This window comes from Python bivittatus, unplaced genomic scaffold (genome assembly GCF_059951505.1).
Source record: "Python bivittatus isolate LINGU-HERP-01145 unplaced genomic scaffold, Pbiv_v1 ctg000020_np1212, whole genome shotgun sequence".
NCBI lineage: Eukaryota > Metazoa > Chordata > Lepidosauria > Squamata > Pythonidae > Python > Python bivittatus.
In genome coordinates, this window is record NW_028277030.1 from 18,285,003 (window position 1) to 18,302,551 (window position 17,549).

Here is a 17,549-nt window from a genome sequence, read left to right on the forward strand (position 1 = left end):
GCAGCTCTTCTGCTTTTGGATTCCACTAGTATGATGCAATTGCTTTCCAAATCACTCATGCTTGATGATGACAATGACAGTGACAAACATCCACGGTGGCAGAATGCTCACAAAGATTACATTCATCTCACACTCACATCTCCCCCTTCCTCTGGTTCATCCTGAGCAACCACTGGGTGGTTTCACTCTATCTGCAAAGTTTCATTCTGTCTTTCCATTATCCTCAAAATGACTGTGATGAAATCCTGCGCAGTTTTGCACATGGAATGTTTCTGACCAGTCATACTGTGGTGGTCTTTCTTCTCTTTTACCCCGGTGCATCTGTTGCAATTCCAAGCAACAATACACTACAAAGGAAGATTAAGATGTATAAGATCAGAGGTATGGAGCTAGTTGTATAGCATACATAGGAATTATAGCAAATGTCCTAGTTTTACATTCAGTGTGCCCTGACTTACACATATAATGTGCTTGTTTCTTGCTGAATGTGATGTCTGGACAAATCCTTTGGCTTAAAATAATCCCTGATGCACTTGGAGTCGAATTATCATTTTAAAAAATATATATAATCCATAAAATGTTTAAATTATTGGCTTTTGTTCCTGACTGTTCATCTATGCCCACTAACAATATATTATCTAAACTGGCTAGACAACATGTGCTCTGAATTGCTCTTCTCCTTAATGTGCCAGTTTCTCCCCCTCCCCACAAAAACACAGAGTCTTGGCAGATGTTTGAGGAGAGCAAGCAGCAACAAAAGTCTGGTGTTGAAAAATGTTCTTGGTCTTGGCTGAAAGCTACCTTTGATTTCCATTGCTCTACAACTTGTCAATTACAAAGAGGTTGTTACTGCTTTCTAGAAGGAAAGAGAAAGTGTCAGAGTGACAAACGATTTTCCTTAGAATTGGGTAAAGCACTCAGGAAGTAAATGCAGTCTGAAGTCCCAGAACTGCAAATAGCTTCAAAGGCCTTGGGCAACAATTGTAACCCTGGAAAAGTTGCCCCCAAATTGCAAGGATTAATATAGCAAAGGAGGGGAATGTTTAAATAACTATGTTAATTTCATTTAAGTTTTAACATTAAAGATTAAATATAATTGAGTTTTGTCCTGGGCCTTTACACCATTAAAAACCCGTGTATTGTGCACTTGAAAAAGGATGAGCAACCTTGTTCAAGCAGATTATGGGATGACATTTTTTAGATTATAATTGAATTTGCGTATTTACCAGCTTTATCTTTAATCCTCTAAAAGAGGCATGAAACCTAAAATTGCACTCTTTGACCTTCAGGATTCTTGCAATGTGCAACCTGTCCTTTACCGCTCTTATAGACACAGACCACCATAACAATGGAAATCTTGCTAATCTTATTAAACACACTGGCTGTCTTATTCTAAGATCCTTAACCAGTCCAGTTAAAGGGAAAGAGGTTGCATGTGCATAATACACAAATCTTCCTTAGTTGCAATCTTAAGGTTTTTGTGTGTGTGTGGCTGTGTTGTATGAATCCAGTTCATTACCAGCTTAAGTGTACACATTAGTCATGAGAATTATAACTGTGAGTTAATTTACATGTTATCACTCTTTGCTATTTATTTTTATCAGTTAAGATTGTTGCTTTCATTCATTTTTGAGTTGAGTTTATGGATTTTAAAGATTTTTTTTTTTGTAGCCATTACAGCTAATCAATAAACATCTGAAGTTATTTTTTTAAAAAATGCAAGCTTCCCCACTATCTGCAGAATGAGATATAAAACAATTTTGAAATGCTTTATATTTTAAGCTAATAAATAAATATTATTTGATCTGCTGGGTATAATTTTTCAAATGGAGAGGGGGAATATTTGTGACACCAATGTTTTTAATGCTATTTCTACATTATAATGTATGTGTAAATATGCCTCTTTCTCAATTTATTGTAAATTATGGTTATATAATTTTAACTGTTTAAAATTATAATTTGTCTGTTTAATACTGTAAATTATGGTCTATATAATTTACAATATAGTTCTATGAAAGACCTCACTTTTTGATTGTAAGCTGCAGGCTAGAAGAACACTTCTATTCATTTCCATGGCTGCTTCTATTTCATCACTGGCATGTTCCTTATAGATGTTGGCTATTTAAAACTCATAGGCACTTTTTATTTTCCCATGAGGATGAGGTAGTCTTATTAATCTGCCTATTACTACTACTATTAATAATAGTATCTATCATCTGAAAAATCTCAAGGTACTGGTTGCAGCCAATAAACTCAACATGACTCAAGTCACTATGAATTAATCAATCACCTCCCCAATAGTAACATGCCAAATGAGAAACATCGTAAGACCAAACTGAGAGCACCCCTTTTTGGGGGGGGGGAAAGCATTTTGATATCTCTTGACACTTGCCAAAATTCCATTAAAACCTAGAGTTTAAAAATTGCTTTGGACAGTGGTTTGGACTAGTTGTTCTCCATGATCTGTTCCAACCGTCACATCTTAGTATTTAGTTCACCATCTGAAGGCTGCGAAGTGCATGCACATTATCAGCAGCAGGCAAAGCAGTGCAACGTAATTTATTCAGACTTCTGAATGGAAGAATATCAGCTTTCCCGCCCTTCTATATCAAGAGACTTCCGTGTCTTGATGCCCAGTTCCACAAACGGGAGTCAGTCACTTATACTGGCATACTGTTGTTTCATATTCAGAGTGCCATCTCAGAGTACAGACGTCCCACTTGGATATTCTCTGTTGGAAATATACATGGCTACTATGTAGAGACTACTCTCTGTCTCCTTCTTCAGCTGAGATCCTGGGATGCCCATATCCTCTCCCTATCTGACTTCTCATAATTGTTTATATCTGACTGTATGTAAAGATGCATGTATGAATGTAAAGGTGCTGAAAAGTGAATGGAAAAGAACATGTTCTCTGTTGTATGAAAGGATATCTTCTACGTGTGTACGAGTATAGCACCTGCCTGTAAATAAACTAGTAATGTCTGTTTTCTTTAATAAACAAAAAGCAAGAAATGTCAGGCATCAGTCTTTAAATTAGCGGAATTTAGGATTCTCTAGGAGTTAGTTGAGAGAGATTTAAAGCATAGTAAACAGTAAGTATTTAATTCATATTTTTATTTTTTGAAAAAATTGCCTAATAATGCAAAATGTGAAGTTTCACTATATTAATTTGAGAGTTACACTGAAAATTAAAAATTACAATTATCAGCATTTTTAAAAAATATACATCCTTCCAGAAAAGTGACATGAATTAGTTTTAACCGTACCCAGTAAAGCACACTTCCAGCAGACTCCCCAGAGGAAATTTCAGAAGCAATGATCCAACTTACATGGAGGGCCCTTTCTCCAGAGACTAATTACCGGCAACTATGAAACCATTTTATGTTTTTTCAGTTGAAACTGGTTTATGTACTTACTGGTGGTGCCCAGGGCTAGAAAGCTTTGGTTAGCTATTTTGATAATGACATAAAACAAACATTCCAGTTGGTTTTGGAAGAAAAAGGACTGGACTTTGCCCATTTCCTCTCCCTGCCCACTCCCAAACCTATGGTACCGTTTTCTAGAGAATAAATGCAAAGGTTGACCATCTGATCTTTTGTATTTCATAATGAAAGTTCTTGGTCAGTTACCAACAACAACAAAAAAAACAAGAATATATAGCTTTCTCTTTTGTCTCTTAAGAGCAGCCTTATCAATCTAATATTGCAGGCAGCTGCTCACATTTGTGAAGATCCACCACCCCAGCAGCATGTCAACACAAAACACAAATAATGTCACACACACAATCTTCCAGATGAGCTCCAAATGGATGGAGCCAGACAGTGTAGTTTTTTGGTTAAAAAAAAAAATCTGCATTTTGTGAAGTAGATCATTTGGTGCAAAGTCTTCACCCTGGATTTGATAGATTACTTGGGGAAAAAAAGCATCCAGAAAGATTAGTTCTCTCGTTTATCAGTCAGTACATAGCTCGTTTCATTTTCTGTTACAGAATTAAGAATCTCTTCTTCATTAATACTGTGTTGCTTCCCACTTCAGCACTGCATCAGGATACTACTGGTGTCATATCCCACAACTGTTCAAAAGGAGACAAAAGAATAAGGTTATTAAAACGATTCAGAATCACTACAGATTCAGCTGGGGTAAGTTGGATTCTTACCTTCATAACTTTATCTGTTCCGGATGTTAGCAACCAACCCCGTGTTGCATCAAAATGAACGTGGACAACGTTGTGTTTGCTATCATGGAAAGTGGCTGTGGGAGCACGTCTAAAGGAAGAACACAATAGGACAAAGTGAAAAAAACAGGAATTGGAAGGTTATGATCACTGTATCATATCTACATGCGGAAAATAAGTAAATTAAGTCTTAATTCAGACTCTGTGGCCTTCAGTAAGTCTCTGAACTATAATTTCTCACAGTTCTAGCCACCATAACCATGGTGGATTATTTGGGGAACTATCATTCAGCAACATAAAAATTTCCCACCTCTGACTTAGATCTAGAAAAACCTCCAAAACTATCTTGGTATTTCATTTCTCTCCAGAAACCGGCATAAATTTCCCGAACAGTTGGAAGGGGGTAAGTTACTTACTCCTCATCGGTTATTGATTCATAACAAGCATCACAGATTCTCACTTCAAATTCAAAGCCCATCAGAGGTATGGAAGAACGCTTTGAACTGCATTTACCACACACTGCTTTTCCACACTTCCGGCAATGATGCTGAAATTTAAAAAGCATATAAGATCCACCAGATGAACTGAAAGAATTAGTATGTGTATCTATGTGTACAGCTATCCAATCAAAGCATGTTAGATGGGATCCTATCAATTTCCCTTCCTGCCCCCAAAGCTCTGCCATTCCAAGTTAAAAATTAGAAACCAATTTGGGAAATAAATAAATAAAAGCAGATTCATCTGTAGTATATCAGCAAGAAGAAATAAGTATTTCATTAACATAAAGCATCAAGCCCAAAGATCAAGTCTCACAGGAGTTGCTGTTTTCAACTTTTACACATGGAAGAAGTCACAGTATGTAGTAATAATACTGGTAATCACACTATTCTATTGTGAAATGATTAAAATGTTCCATTATTTCCATGGAAAGGTTAGTGTGAATCTTCACCAATGACTACCAATTCATACAAATTAATTTCCTTTGATGCCCATTAATTTTTGGGAATTTATCAAACCATACACCCAAAAAAATATAGATGAGTTTCATAAGTTAGAATCAGTGTTAAGAAAAAGAAGGACCCACAATAAAATATGACATGGATTACATGGAAAAAGCTGAGTTTATTTTTCCTCACTCACTAAAAATGCTGAATCAGTCAGTTTCCCAGCTGCAACCTCCAAGTCCCATGAACTATTCAGCTTCACCACCATCCCTATTTTCTGTTATTTTTTTCTCTCTCAAACACCCAGCATTTTATGGTTACTAAGCCATAACATATACTATCTTTGAACACAGAACTGAACAAAACGTTTTGAACCACATTTCAGTAAGGTGAAACATCAGAATGCTTCTAATGAAATTTGAATAGTTGAAACATTTCCAAATCAAATGTTTTGTTGACTTCTAGAACACAGGGTTTTCCCAAACTGGCAGACACACTCTTTTGCACCAGTAGTGCAGTTTTAGTTCCATAACAACCCACCTTTCTGAAATGTTCACTATTGGTGCACAGGAAGCTGCATCAAGGGGAACAGGAGGCGATCTTCAATCGTTCAAAGAGCAGCATGACACATACCTGTCTAAGGCCTATTTTCTTGCTATCCCACATTTGTTTGAAGTTCCAGAAGAACGGCTGGTCACATTTCTGGCAAGAGTCGCTATCCAACCACTCTGGTGTCTAAGAAAAAAATGGGGGGGGGGGGAATCCTTAAACTCAGTTGTACACGGGCTGCAAATAGAAGCCAAGTCTAGTCACTTAAGGAGATGTGCTGCTCCACTCTTCTCTGGGGCTAGCACAGCAAATTATTTTGAAATTCTACATTAAATGAATCAACAATTTCTGTATACATTTGTTTATATTGTGCAATTTAGATGTAAAGTTGATAACCAGAAGGTCCAAATAATGGATTCTCAGTCCAATCTCTGATGCTTCCCTCATAACACTTTCTATATATATTTGGTTTGTCTTGTCTCCATTTTTGTTTTCTTAGGTTTTAATTTTAATATTTAGAATCATAATGCCAGTTGACATGCTGGGGAATGGCTGCTATTTTTTCTTCAGGAAATTGAGTGTAAAGGTGTAAAGTATCTTTCCCTGATGCATATGAATATATGTTCCTTGAGCCAATTCTGTTCTTCCTTATCGAAAATCTTGAGTGCAAATTGAAGCAATTTCCTCCATAGGAATACAGTAAAATCTTGATCATTTAGGGAAGAGGATATCTGTTACTCTTGAATGTCTGTCAAATCTAAATATATAAGATTCATGTCAATATACAGCATTTATATAAGCATGCAATTATGAAAATATGCCTAATTATGTAAACTGCATCATTTGTATACTTACAAATGTAGACAACTGAGGTAAATAGGCAGAAATAACATAAATTAAGTGAATCATCCAGATAACTTTGGATACAGTGGACTTAGTCAATTATTTTTCTGAGGGGATGTCCAGACATAAATTTTGTTCATTGCATTTGAACTTTGGCAAATGAGGGTTGTTAAATTAATGTTTTACCATATGTATTTCCTCAAACTACATACAGAGCTGGCTGTCTGCATTAAAAATCTCAGACCAGCTTCTAAGAGGAACAAATATGTATATCCAGCATCAGATTCCATGCAATTTGAATTATATTCAGTAGATGTAAACAGGTAGTTCCAATGATGCTTGTATGTGTGAGAGAGAAAGCACTGGATATCTGTCACTCCTAACAGCAGTGGACCTAACAAAGCACCAAAGGCAGGGATGGACAATCCTTCATTCATGGGATGCATGAGCTCCCAAGCACCCCACCTGTAACCCCCAGCAATCTGAGATTGTACCACCAACATTTGCTGGTAGAACTGCCAAATATAGGAGACATTCTCCTTTCTCTCAAATTAAGAGTGGGAATCATTGCCATTACTACCCTTAAACTCTCCTCAGCTTGCAAAACAGCCCCAAAACAGTTTGGAGACCAATTTTGGCCCCATGTAAAAAGGTTTTGCAAATAGGTATGGAAGCAGTTGTCTTCTCAGAACCATTTCAGTTTGACCTTCCAAATTAACTCCCTGACCTAGTCCAAGGCATCTGAAGGGCATCAGGCTGAAGGGGCAGTGGTGAAGCAAATGAGCCCCCAACAGGAAAACACAACACGATGCTATTATATCGAGCTTTCAGGCAGTCACCTTTGGCTTAAATGGCTTTTAGATGCATCTTTTGAAGATTAGATAAGTGATATTTCCCCGACCAGATAAAGAGGAAGAAATGATTGTCTACCTCTTGCCTCTCAACATCCATATTCCAGACAACGATCCTGCCATCTGCCCCACAAGAGATGAGTTGTCGAGTATGATGGGAGTAAGAGAGGGACTGAACTTTATCACTGCAGAGCACATAGAGAAAAATAAAAACAATATTAGGAACCATTTATGAATAGGATCAACAACTGGAACATGCCCACTTTCTTCTATCTCTCTTGTTTGTCACACACACAAAATTTGAATTCTGTAATCCTCCCTCCATGCCCTGCCTTTATCCATAGCAAAATTGAGACCATACATCATATATTGTGGCATTTATCTGGGAGAGTGTTACAACCTCAGTATACACTCCTCCATAACCTGCTTATTTCTCTACCAAATTACGATCTCTATGGTTCTTTAAGACAGGAAAGACACATGTCAGGATATTTGTATTTTAATAGGACCCTAACATCTACCACTTAGAGCCAGGTGCAAAGTCACCACTTGAGAGAGATTCCAATGGTGTAATTAAGACCTTAAAGATTATGTTGGTCAAACAATAAGGAATAGGAGATTCTTGCTCCAGTCCAGAGATCTGTGAGTAGACCCCAGTCTCTCTTCTGCCTCAACCTTTTCCCAAGTTAATACACTTCACAGACATATACTTGAATGGCTGGCTGGGGAATTCTGGGAGTTAAAGTCCACACATCTTAAAGTTGCCAAGGTTGAGAAACACTGGTCTATACGGTATCAAAGCTGAGAACATGTGGATTCTAAAAGTTTAATAATCTGAAGCAACTGAACTACTCAATTGTTACTCTCCCATTTAAAAAATTAGCCATAATTTGGAGAGAGTGTGATTAGAAGTGAAGCCTGCCTCTAAATCCTGCTGCCACTAATAAAAGATAATTGAATTATTTCAGTGAAATGCCTGACTTAACTTTCAAAAACAGAAGTATGTGTCATATTAGTATGTAGCTTTCCTACCAATCCCTGAAAATATTATTGTATCTCCGGGGTCAACAATTTTTTCAGATTACAGGCCCTATTGAAGGATTTCATACTTGGGTGTCAAAAATAATTTTACCAAAATAATTCAATGTCCAGAATGTCATGAAATCTCTCATAAAGATCTGACATTTTGTGGCATTCCAGGAACTATAACGGCTCAGAGTTTGAAATAAGCCCAAGGGGCCTTCAGTTTACTTTGTGTTTTGGTTGGTTTGTGTTTACATGAAACAGGAGTTTTTCATTTTCACTTGCTTGAAACTTATTGGAGCATGCTGTTTCAAGGGCTATTCTTGAATCTCATTCATTCTGAAAAATGTTAGTTGAGCCACAATTCTGAATGAGATATTTTTCCTTACATGTATGTAAACAAAACAAGCACATTTTGGGACCCAGATAATATCAAGAGAAACAGAGAGAGAGAGAAGCATCTGATGCCCATTTTGTACCTGTGTCCTTGGAGTTCAATAGCTGTTCCTTTTCTTCCTCCAATGTCCCACATAATAATGGAATGATCAGAACTGCCTGAAAATAAGACCCGCTGCACTGGGTCCCAACAGAGGGCACTAATGCCACCTGAAAATGTGAGGGCAGGGAAGAGTAGAAAAAAGAGAAGGGAAAGATGGAGATTTGTATCAGCCACATACACCATTATCACTGAGGAACTATGGATCTGCCATTTTCTATAAGACATTAGAACCTGGGCAGACAGGTTCTACAGACAACCTCGCTAGTGGTTAAAGAGTTGGACTAAGGCAGGAAAAGCCCACAGAAGCTGACTGGGTGACTTGAGCTGGTTATGCCTCTCAGCTCAGGCTACCTCACAGGCTTGCTGTTGAGCATTAGTCCTGCTGAACAACTGTTTGTCAAAGAATGGAGTGTGTTTCACTTTCCATTCTGGGTAATGGAATTTGGATTTTAGCATGAGCAAAAATCTTCCCAGCTCTGACTGCTGAATTGCTGGATGTGGGCATCTGCCATTCCTCAGCCTGATAGGGCATGCTTGCGCAGGAGCACATATCTTTTATCAAACAGAATGGCCCAGCCTCTGCCACACTTTAATGCTTCTCCCCCAAATTTCAGTCCCTTGTGGAGAGGTCAAAGGCACAAAAGGAATTTCCCTCTAAGCTACTGTCTTTGAGACCATCTGCTCCAGGTAGCATCTGTCCACCTCAGATGGTCTAGCAGAGACGCTGTGTTGAGAGGTCCCATCGGCTAGCAGGTGGGTGGGATGGGAGCCCAGAAATAAGCCTTTTCTGTGATGGACCCTTCTGGTGGGTATGGCCCAAGTAGTAGGTGACGTTGTCCACTCTCCCTTTTTCCTTTGATACTCTCTTTACTCTCCCAGAAGATGATGATGACTACGGGAGAGACAGGTAGCTTTTAGCAGAAGTCTGAATCAATCAGTTCCACACAGCACTGGAAAGTTGGCTCTGTGCTGCAGATTAACTACTACTATATTGAGCCGCAGCCCTCGTCTTTCTCAGCCACTGCTCCTTCTGTTCATCGTTTCCTCCCAAGGCCACTCTCCTTCAACAGTTGCCTACAGGCACTCAGGTTTTAACCTTCCCAAATTTGTTTCCTATTCGAAATATCTGGTTGTGAGGCAAAGTCTGAAGAAAGCCCTCCAACAATATGAGAAAAACTGTTTCAAGCAATGCTGCAAGACACTCACAGTGCTGAAAATGACAAGATATTCTAAGCAGTCACAACATGTAAGCGAGTCAAATTAAAATTGAAAGGATTTCAACAGAACTTTGAACCCCAGGGTTACACACGGTTCTTATAGAGTGTCTCATATCCCTTTATGCTGATCACAGAACAAGTGAAAAAAATGATTTTTACTCAAAATCATACCTGTATGTCCTCTGAAAGTTGTTATGAGACTGCTATTTTCTTGTTCTAGTTTAAGGATGGTCACTTGCCCAGAATGATCACCAATAAAAACATTCCGGGTCTCCACATCAAATCTGGTACAGAGGTATTCAGGAAACCTACAGTGTTAGGAGAGGTTCTCCCCACTCTTCAGTGCTTGCACGGACTCAACTTTTTTCCCCCACAGCCATCCCCAAAGGAGCCACCGTTTACTCTCAGGGCTGCTAGCAAGAGGCAGCACCTCTGCTGGAAAACACCTAATACCAAACCCTCTCCAGCATAGTAGAAGATAACAACACAGATTTTGCTTTTATCATTGAAACTAAGTGTTTTGTCCTGTGTCTCTGCAAGCTAATAAGTGCCTCCTCAAGAGGAACGGTGAAAGTCTCTCAGCTCAGAGAAGGAGAACCGTGCTCTGAATCCATTTACATTTTTCCTATATTAGGGTATTCGTGTTCTGTGGAGCACAGACAAGTTCCTACACTGACTGTAATACTTGCATTACTAGCAAACACCAACTCATGGTTTGTTAAGCAGTTCAGATTCAAATCCACCTCATTGTGAAATCCAAGAGCAGCAGTGATCCATCTCATTCTCTTCAGCAAACAGCTCTCTTGCATGGGAGGTGCTCCCTCTGCAGAGGTTAGTTTGCCGGAACTCATTTGATATAGGCCATCTGCCCTCACTTTCCTCTCATTCCAGTTGAATAATGGGGAAAGCCATCTTGATTTCAAATGTACTGGGGAATAGATAAAATCCAACTATGCCTTCTAAGGCATGACCCCCAAATGCTCTAGCACATCAAGCTCAGAAACATTTAGATATCATTTCATTTATTCAAACCCACCCTTGTCTGCTCTGCAAACAGATGACACATTTCCAATCAGCAACTGTTGCATTTCTAGTTCCTAAAAAAATATATATCTGTATTTCAAAATACTGTACAGGAACCAATGCAAGATATTTATGGGCTGTTAAGTCAGCACAAATAAGCAGCTACAGTGTATCAGAAGCATAAAATCAGTTTATAATTTCAATTAATAAAAGCACATTTATAAATTCTATGATTGTTATATTATGAAATGGCAGGTTGGAAACTCCTTAAAATCTTACATAGCGCCATTATTCCTGGAAAGGATACTGTAACCCGCAAGCGCCCGCACTAATTCGGTAATTGCCAAGCCGCTGGCCACTTTCAGAGCAGTGCCAAGTAAAGTATTTATCCTGCCCGATACTCAGGAGCCACTCCATTTCCAGAACAAAAAGGACCATCATCACTCTGTTCTGATGAGCTGGAAGAGGAAGAACAAAATGGTTAATGTGATAACAAGAGAGCTTTTCTATCTGTTTTCTCCAAGAAAGCTATCACTTCCAAATTATATTTGTGTTAGAGTTTATTATGGTCCTAAAGCAACCTCCTTCCATTTCTGCTATTGTCATGGATTCCTTCAAGTTGCCCCAATGACCTCAAAGGAGTGCAAGCATTATGGAGCTGCAGGATCAAGCCATGCTATATGCCTAATTCAGCAGGGAAGAAGCAACGTGAATGGAGCAATGGTGTGGAAAAGCAACATGAATGGCCCTGAGAACCAACCACCACTAAATGGAGGTGCTTAGACAACCGGAAACCAAAGTTTAATTCAAAGAGCACTGAGGGGCAAACATGAGTTAATCTTGGTCTCAGATATCAATACTGTAGCTTTCATTCTCTACATTAGCTTTCTTCAAAATGTATTGGGATGCAACTCCCAAATTCCTTACCAGCATAGCCAAAAGAGTGACCTAAAATTCTGGGAATTTTAAACACCTAACACATCTGGTGTGCACTTGCTCAGGTAACACTGATCTACGCTAATGAGAGAATGGAAGCATCTGCAGTCATTCCCATATGTTCTTAACAAAGAACCCCAAATTATATAAGTTTCAATGTAAAAATCTGTCATTTTTTTCTAGCTCAATCACATGGAGCTGTATTTTCGTTTGCACTTTCCAAAGCTGAGAAGCAAATGTACAGTTTTAATTTAAATAAACTTTCATTTTGTTATCTGATTATTACAAATGTCATCCGATTAATGAATCCAAACAATGAATTAGCCTTGTTTCTCTTCACAACAAGCAGAGTGCTAATGTTGGCTTTCATAATGAATCACTCCATTTAGAAAGGCCATTTCTTTGCATTCCCTAATCTCATGCCTCAACTAAAGTGATTAAATCACACAGGACAAATACAACTGTAGCACACAGACCAGAGCCCAGCTTAAGTCTTCTGGGGAGGGCAAAAATCTATAGCAACTTTCCCCAACTAGATGCTCCCTAGATGTATGGTTATAATTCCCATCATCTGCCAGACACAGTTGTTCAGACTGAAGATTATGGGATCTGTAATCCAACAGAGCAGAACAGCAGCACCAGACTGAAGAAAGCTGTCCTATAAGAGAATCAAGAAAAGCTAGTAAAAAAAGGAAAAATAATCATCCTCTATGGATAGGTGTTTTTTGACAGAAAAAATTACTTTCAGCAGGTCCTGCTGTTACAGAGATAGTATTACTGATAGGCTCTTTGGTCAGACTGCAGTATTTATTTCAGCAGAAGGCTTCATAGTGAAGTGCCTTTATTGGATTTGAAAGATCAAATCCTAATTTGACCCAAAGTCTACAAACCATGCCGCCTAAGGAGTTGTCAAATATCTAGAGGGCTACACAATGACCACCTTTCTTTTAAAATGAACACTTTTGATGACACAGACCTGAGAGGAGCTGAAGTATTCATTAAGTAGAAAATCTGATCATTATTAAACAATCAAGAGCTACAGATTTAGCAAACTACCTTTCTAATTATTCACTCTTTGAATGCTTAAACCATATGTTTTCTTCTCTTACGTCTATAAATTTCTCAGAATGTCTCTTCTCTCTTTTTTTGCTCAATTATTTCCAGATAGTGAAAGACTTAAAAAAACAATTTTAGATCAGGAACCTTGAAAACTGTTGTATTCTGGAATCAGCGTAGGTAATATTCCCATGTTAAGTGACAACACTTGGAACCAAGCACAATACATTAAATTGATTTCTTCTAATAGCAATTCATTCATGTTATTGACTGAGACTCAGCTAAAGGCTGGAATGGGTATGGTTTTGAGATGTGATAAAATAACCTATCATCCAAGGGTGTTAAGCTGTGGAGGAAGAATGCAGACTGCTCTTTCATTTGACCTCAAGTTGTTTTAAAATCATAAAGAGATTTTGCTTGCCATTATATAATTCTGGACAAATGCAAGAAGTTGAAGGTCAGGTAGCGCTGTGATGTATTTAACATTTTATTTTCTTTTTAAAAGGTGATATTGTTTCAAACTTTTCTCACAATAGGGGAAAAAGTATTTCATAATTCATAGCCCCAGAATTCAATAATGGAGAAGAACAGAATACAGTTAAGGTTGCAGATAGTGGCTTTAAGAAAAAAATTAAAACCACCCTAAAATATGCATTATGCCAGAAAACAGTCTCAGATTAGCCAGAACTTTTAAAAAGCAAGTTTAAAATATTAATTCATTGCTTTTGTAGGCTGTGGAATAAGGAAAAAAAATCCAGAGTTTTTTTTTCTCTTAAAATACCAACTGCATCTCTTACCCTGGTAACTTTTAACTGCTGTCATCTTGTTGTAATCTTCTGATAAAATAAATTCCTGGAAAATAACAGAGCAGCCACTTTAGAATGTATTAAATATCTAAATATTAGTTTGCAACGTAACATTTCTTGTTAAAATCCAAGAATTTATCATTTTGTGTCAATGTTTTGGATCTTATCCCTTTAGATTCCTGTGAAAGTGGCAAGTTCTTCACCTCAGATTCATTGGCTTGTCTGAGAACACGGAAGGCATCTCAGTTCAGAATGCAGGAAATCTGACCCTTCCAACCACACCCTCCCCACCCCACAAACTCAGGGGTATCTGTGAAAAATGTAAACATGGCTTGGAAATCCTGGTTTTCCTGCATAACATCTGCATAGCAAAGTTTTTCTTCTCAGAACCAAACTTGAGATGCTTTTTAAGAGTTCTGTGGCAAGCGTAAGTTGATTAGACCTAGGACTCTCCAAATGTGTTGGAACTACTATCCCCAGAATGCTGACAGGAAATTCTAGGAATTCTAGCACATCCAGAGAGCACCAGGTTGGGGATGGTTGACTTATAGACTGGCTTCACATATAACATTAAGATGGAATGTGATTTGCTAGTTTGGAATGGAAAGTTGTGTGATGGGAGGTTGAGACTAATCAAGATAAGTGATTTTTCTAAAAGCTTAGAGAAAATAAAAATAAGAGCTAGTAGGCAACGACAGGACGGTGATTAAGCTGCGACCATCACCAGAAATCACTCCAATTTTCTACAGGTACACAAAAAAAGGTTGATGTTTACAGTTACATGGAGCTTATTCATCATCAAAGAGTGACCAAAAAGAAGACAAATATACAGGAGGATAGCATGCAGCCATAGAAGAAACTGTTAGCAAAGTTAAAAACCAATGACTTCTACTTAAAAGAATGTCAGTGATGCAAGATAATGCCACATTGTACTGCATGAAAAATAGTTCAGGTCATGGCTTCAAATCCAAGGTTGGAAGAGAGAACAAGAGGTTCTGCTAAACTGTCCTTGGCATTTTTGCTGCCATAGAGGCAACAAGCAAAGCTGTCTCCATGTACATCTTCCTTTGCAAGACAATGATTACTGCTGCAATTTGACTGTGCTAAAGAACTGGCAACTCCATCAAAGCCATTATATTGGAGTTGAGAAAAATACAAGTCTAGAACACAGATGCCTAATTTTGTTATTTGGATACTATTATAAGCTCATGCATTGCTTTTTGAAACACAGTTAACACCCCAATCAGCCTAACTTACAGTAGTATGTCTAAGATACACATTATTCTGCTACATATAAGGGGGTATTTATAGTGATCGCTAGAAACCCATTAATAAAAAAGAATCCGAGTCTCATGTGCTCAGAGGACAATTGCACAACCAGCACAGACCAGTATCCACCTCTCCTTGCAACAGAAATATACTCAGTGCTCTGCTTTCACTCTCTTCTGTTACACTTCCAACATGCCACTTCCAATGTGCACTTTGGGAAATACCTGCAGCCATTCCAGCTTGGAGAAAGAGAATGTTTAACAAGGCACTGTTTTAAACTGCAGCTTTGTCATCACCTAAAAATTAGCATGGTGCTTCTCTTTGGGGGAAAAAAAAAAGAAATTAATCTAGGAGACAAGCCCCTTCTTTTAAAGGACAGGGGAAGAGACAAAGTGTTCAGGATTGCCCTAAGATCAAAGCTTTATACAGAAATGCCTTCTTGACCAACACATACAAAGCAGCCAGGTTGAACTTAAGGTGACAAACTGATTTTGTTGTTTTAAGAAATGCTGGTACGAGCACCTGCTAAGGTAGTCTGACAAATACTATACAGAAATCAATTATTTAAAAAGTTCTGAGAATGCACAAAAGATTCCTTGAAAAAGAAGCTGAAGGAAGCTTCATGAGGGGACAGGGGGACTTTGAAAATGCCCCTGTTGCTTCCTGTGCAGCCAAGCCATCTAAAAACATTAGCATATTTGAGTTGCTTCTCCTGAGGGACAGGAAACAGAAAAAAGGCTCTGGCAGCACATTTGAAATGGAAAGCAGGCAGCCCTCCGCAGATTAGCTTAATAAAATGGGGAATAAGAAACAAAAAGAAAATTGCGCAATGTTCCTGTCACAGAATTTAAGTTTACGCAAGAGCTTGGAAAAAAAAAAAAAGCATACACATGAAATGAACTCAGCTTTTGCCAGAGGATCCAGCCAACATTCCTTTCCTGCAGTCTTATGTGCTGCTTTTTCTCCACGTGTGCAAATAAACTACTAATATCCCATCCATTTGATCTTCTTTCTACTTTGGAGAAATTACTATTTTTGTATATACACACACGCATGCATACATATACAATTTTCATCAAAGTTTTGTCATCAAGGCCCCTTTAAAAATAAAACTACCTCTGCCTTCTTTCTTTCTCCCAGCTCCCTTAATCTTTTACCGCTATACTTAATAGGATGAATGGTTATTTTAGAATCATATCCTCTAATAATTATTCAACTTTTTCTGTGTTGAATTGTTGTAAAAAGCCTTCCTGACATCCTGTAATATTGTTTCCCTCTGATTCATTCTGCCTGAAACATGGTTTATACTCTTCATATGCCATTTTGGTTGTGGTGCTAATAATAGCTGTATTTACTGCTAATGGCTTATTCATCAATTGTGCAATACTTTTTCTAGTATCTCTGTTGAAGAGCTATTTGGTGACTCTAATGGCCCGGGGTCTTTAGTCATTTTCCTAAAGCACCAAGGCCCTCTGCCATCCTCCAGCTTTCTGGCACTGCACCTGATTTCTACCTATGTTCTGCATAAAAGCCCCCTGAAACTGCAACTCCCAGCAAGAATGGCCAAAGTGAGGGATTCTGGGAGTTACAATTTGGCCACATCCAAAGGGCTCTAGTTTCCCCATTGTAATTTCCTAGGAACTATTCCATTCCTACTAAAGAGAAAGGAGGAAGTAAAATGAAGTGAGAACATGGACTTGTTCCAGTTCAGCTGAAGAACCAGTTGACTTTTGGGCTTGTCTCCTCTTATACAGTTTATACTGCAATGAGAATGCATAAGAACTTTGTAACTGAAAAAAAGATGATAATCTGACAGCTGATTTTGCTTGTTTTTTCTTTCCTTCTTCCTCAGTCCTATGTTTTGTAACCCAAGAGATTTTTCCTTAAAAAAACCCTAAACACCTGTAATACAGCAAGCAGTCTGAAATTCTTCACATAGTTGTGGGGGAGTAAATCTCATTAGATGCAATAAGGTTTACTTCTGACATGCATAGGATTGCGCCTTTAATACAATTTCACCACCACTATCTGGGGGAAAAATGCTTCAAGAGCAAGAATTGAAAGGATCAAACACATAGTGGTTTGGCTCCCAACTGAATGTGAAAGTTAAACTTCCATATTACTTTTTAACTATGTTTTTGCAGGATGTTGCTTTTTCATCTTGCAACAGTTTTCTCTCCAATTTAATAGCCCTGTTGCAGCATTGTTAACCACGCACTGTTCTATCTGATTGCTCTGAAGTTTCTATGTTAAAAAAGAGAAGCAAAAACCCTATTAAACTCTCAACTTCATTGTTTTGAAATGTATACTACTTTTTAAAAGTTATTTCTTTGGCGGGAGGCTGGATCCCAATCAG

General features: G+C 38.2%; 2 protein-coding genes across 2 annotated transcripts in view; one reads left to right on the forward strand and one right to left on the reverse strand.

The window, feature by feature from the left end:
• Positions 1 to 403, forward strand: TMEM272 (transmembrane protein 272; the record flags this gene model as incomplete). The annotated part of the gene is given in 3 exon segments (XM_088150039.1): positions 1 to 133; positions 136 to 312; positions 315 to 403. Coding segments are annotated over 3 exon segments (360 nt in total), but the record flags the coding sequence as incomplete, so codon positions are not given.
• Positions 404 to 3,144: 2,741 nt separating this feature from the next.
• WDFY2 (WD repeat and FYVE domain containing 2) overlaps positions 3,145 to 17,549 on the reverse strand; it is a 44,124-nt gene continuing 29,719 nt past the window's right edge. The window contains exons 4-12 of the mRNA XM_007421213.3: positions 13,916 to 13,970; positions 11,434 to 11,584; positions 10,275 to 10,387; positions 8,867 to 8,993; positions 7,444 to 7,549; positions 5,755 to 5,856; positions 4,594 to 4,724; positions 4,160 to 4,268; positions 3,145 to 4,075 (exon numbers count right to left, since the gene is read on the reverse strand). Coding sequence (XP_007421275.2) covers positions 4,046 to 4,075; positions 4,160 to 4,268; positions 4,594 to 4,724; positions 5,755 to 5,856; positions 7,444 to 7,549; positions 8,867 to 8,993; positions 10,275 to 10,387; positions 11,434 to 11,584; positions 13,916 to 13,970 — 924 coding nt within the window. The 3' untranslated portion in view covers positions 3,145 to 4,045. The remainder of the gene's footprint in view (positions 4,076 to 4,159; positions 4,269 to 4,593; positions 4,725 to 5,754; positions 5,857 to 7,443; positions 7,550 to 8,866; positions 8,994 to 10,274; positions 10,388 to 11,433; positions 11,585 to 13,915; positions 13,971 to 17,549) is intronic.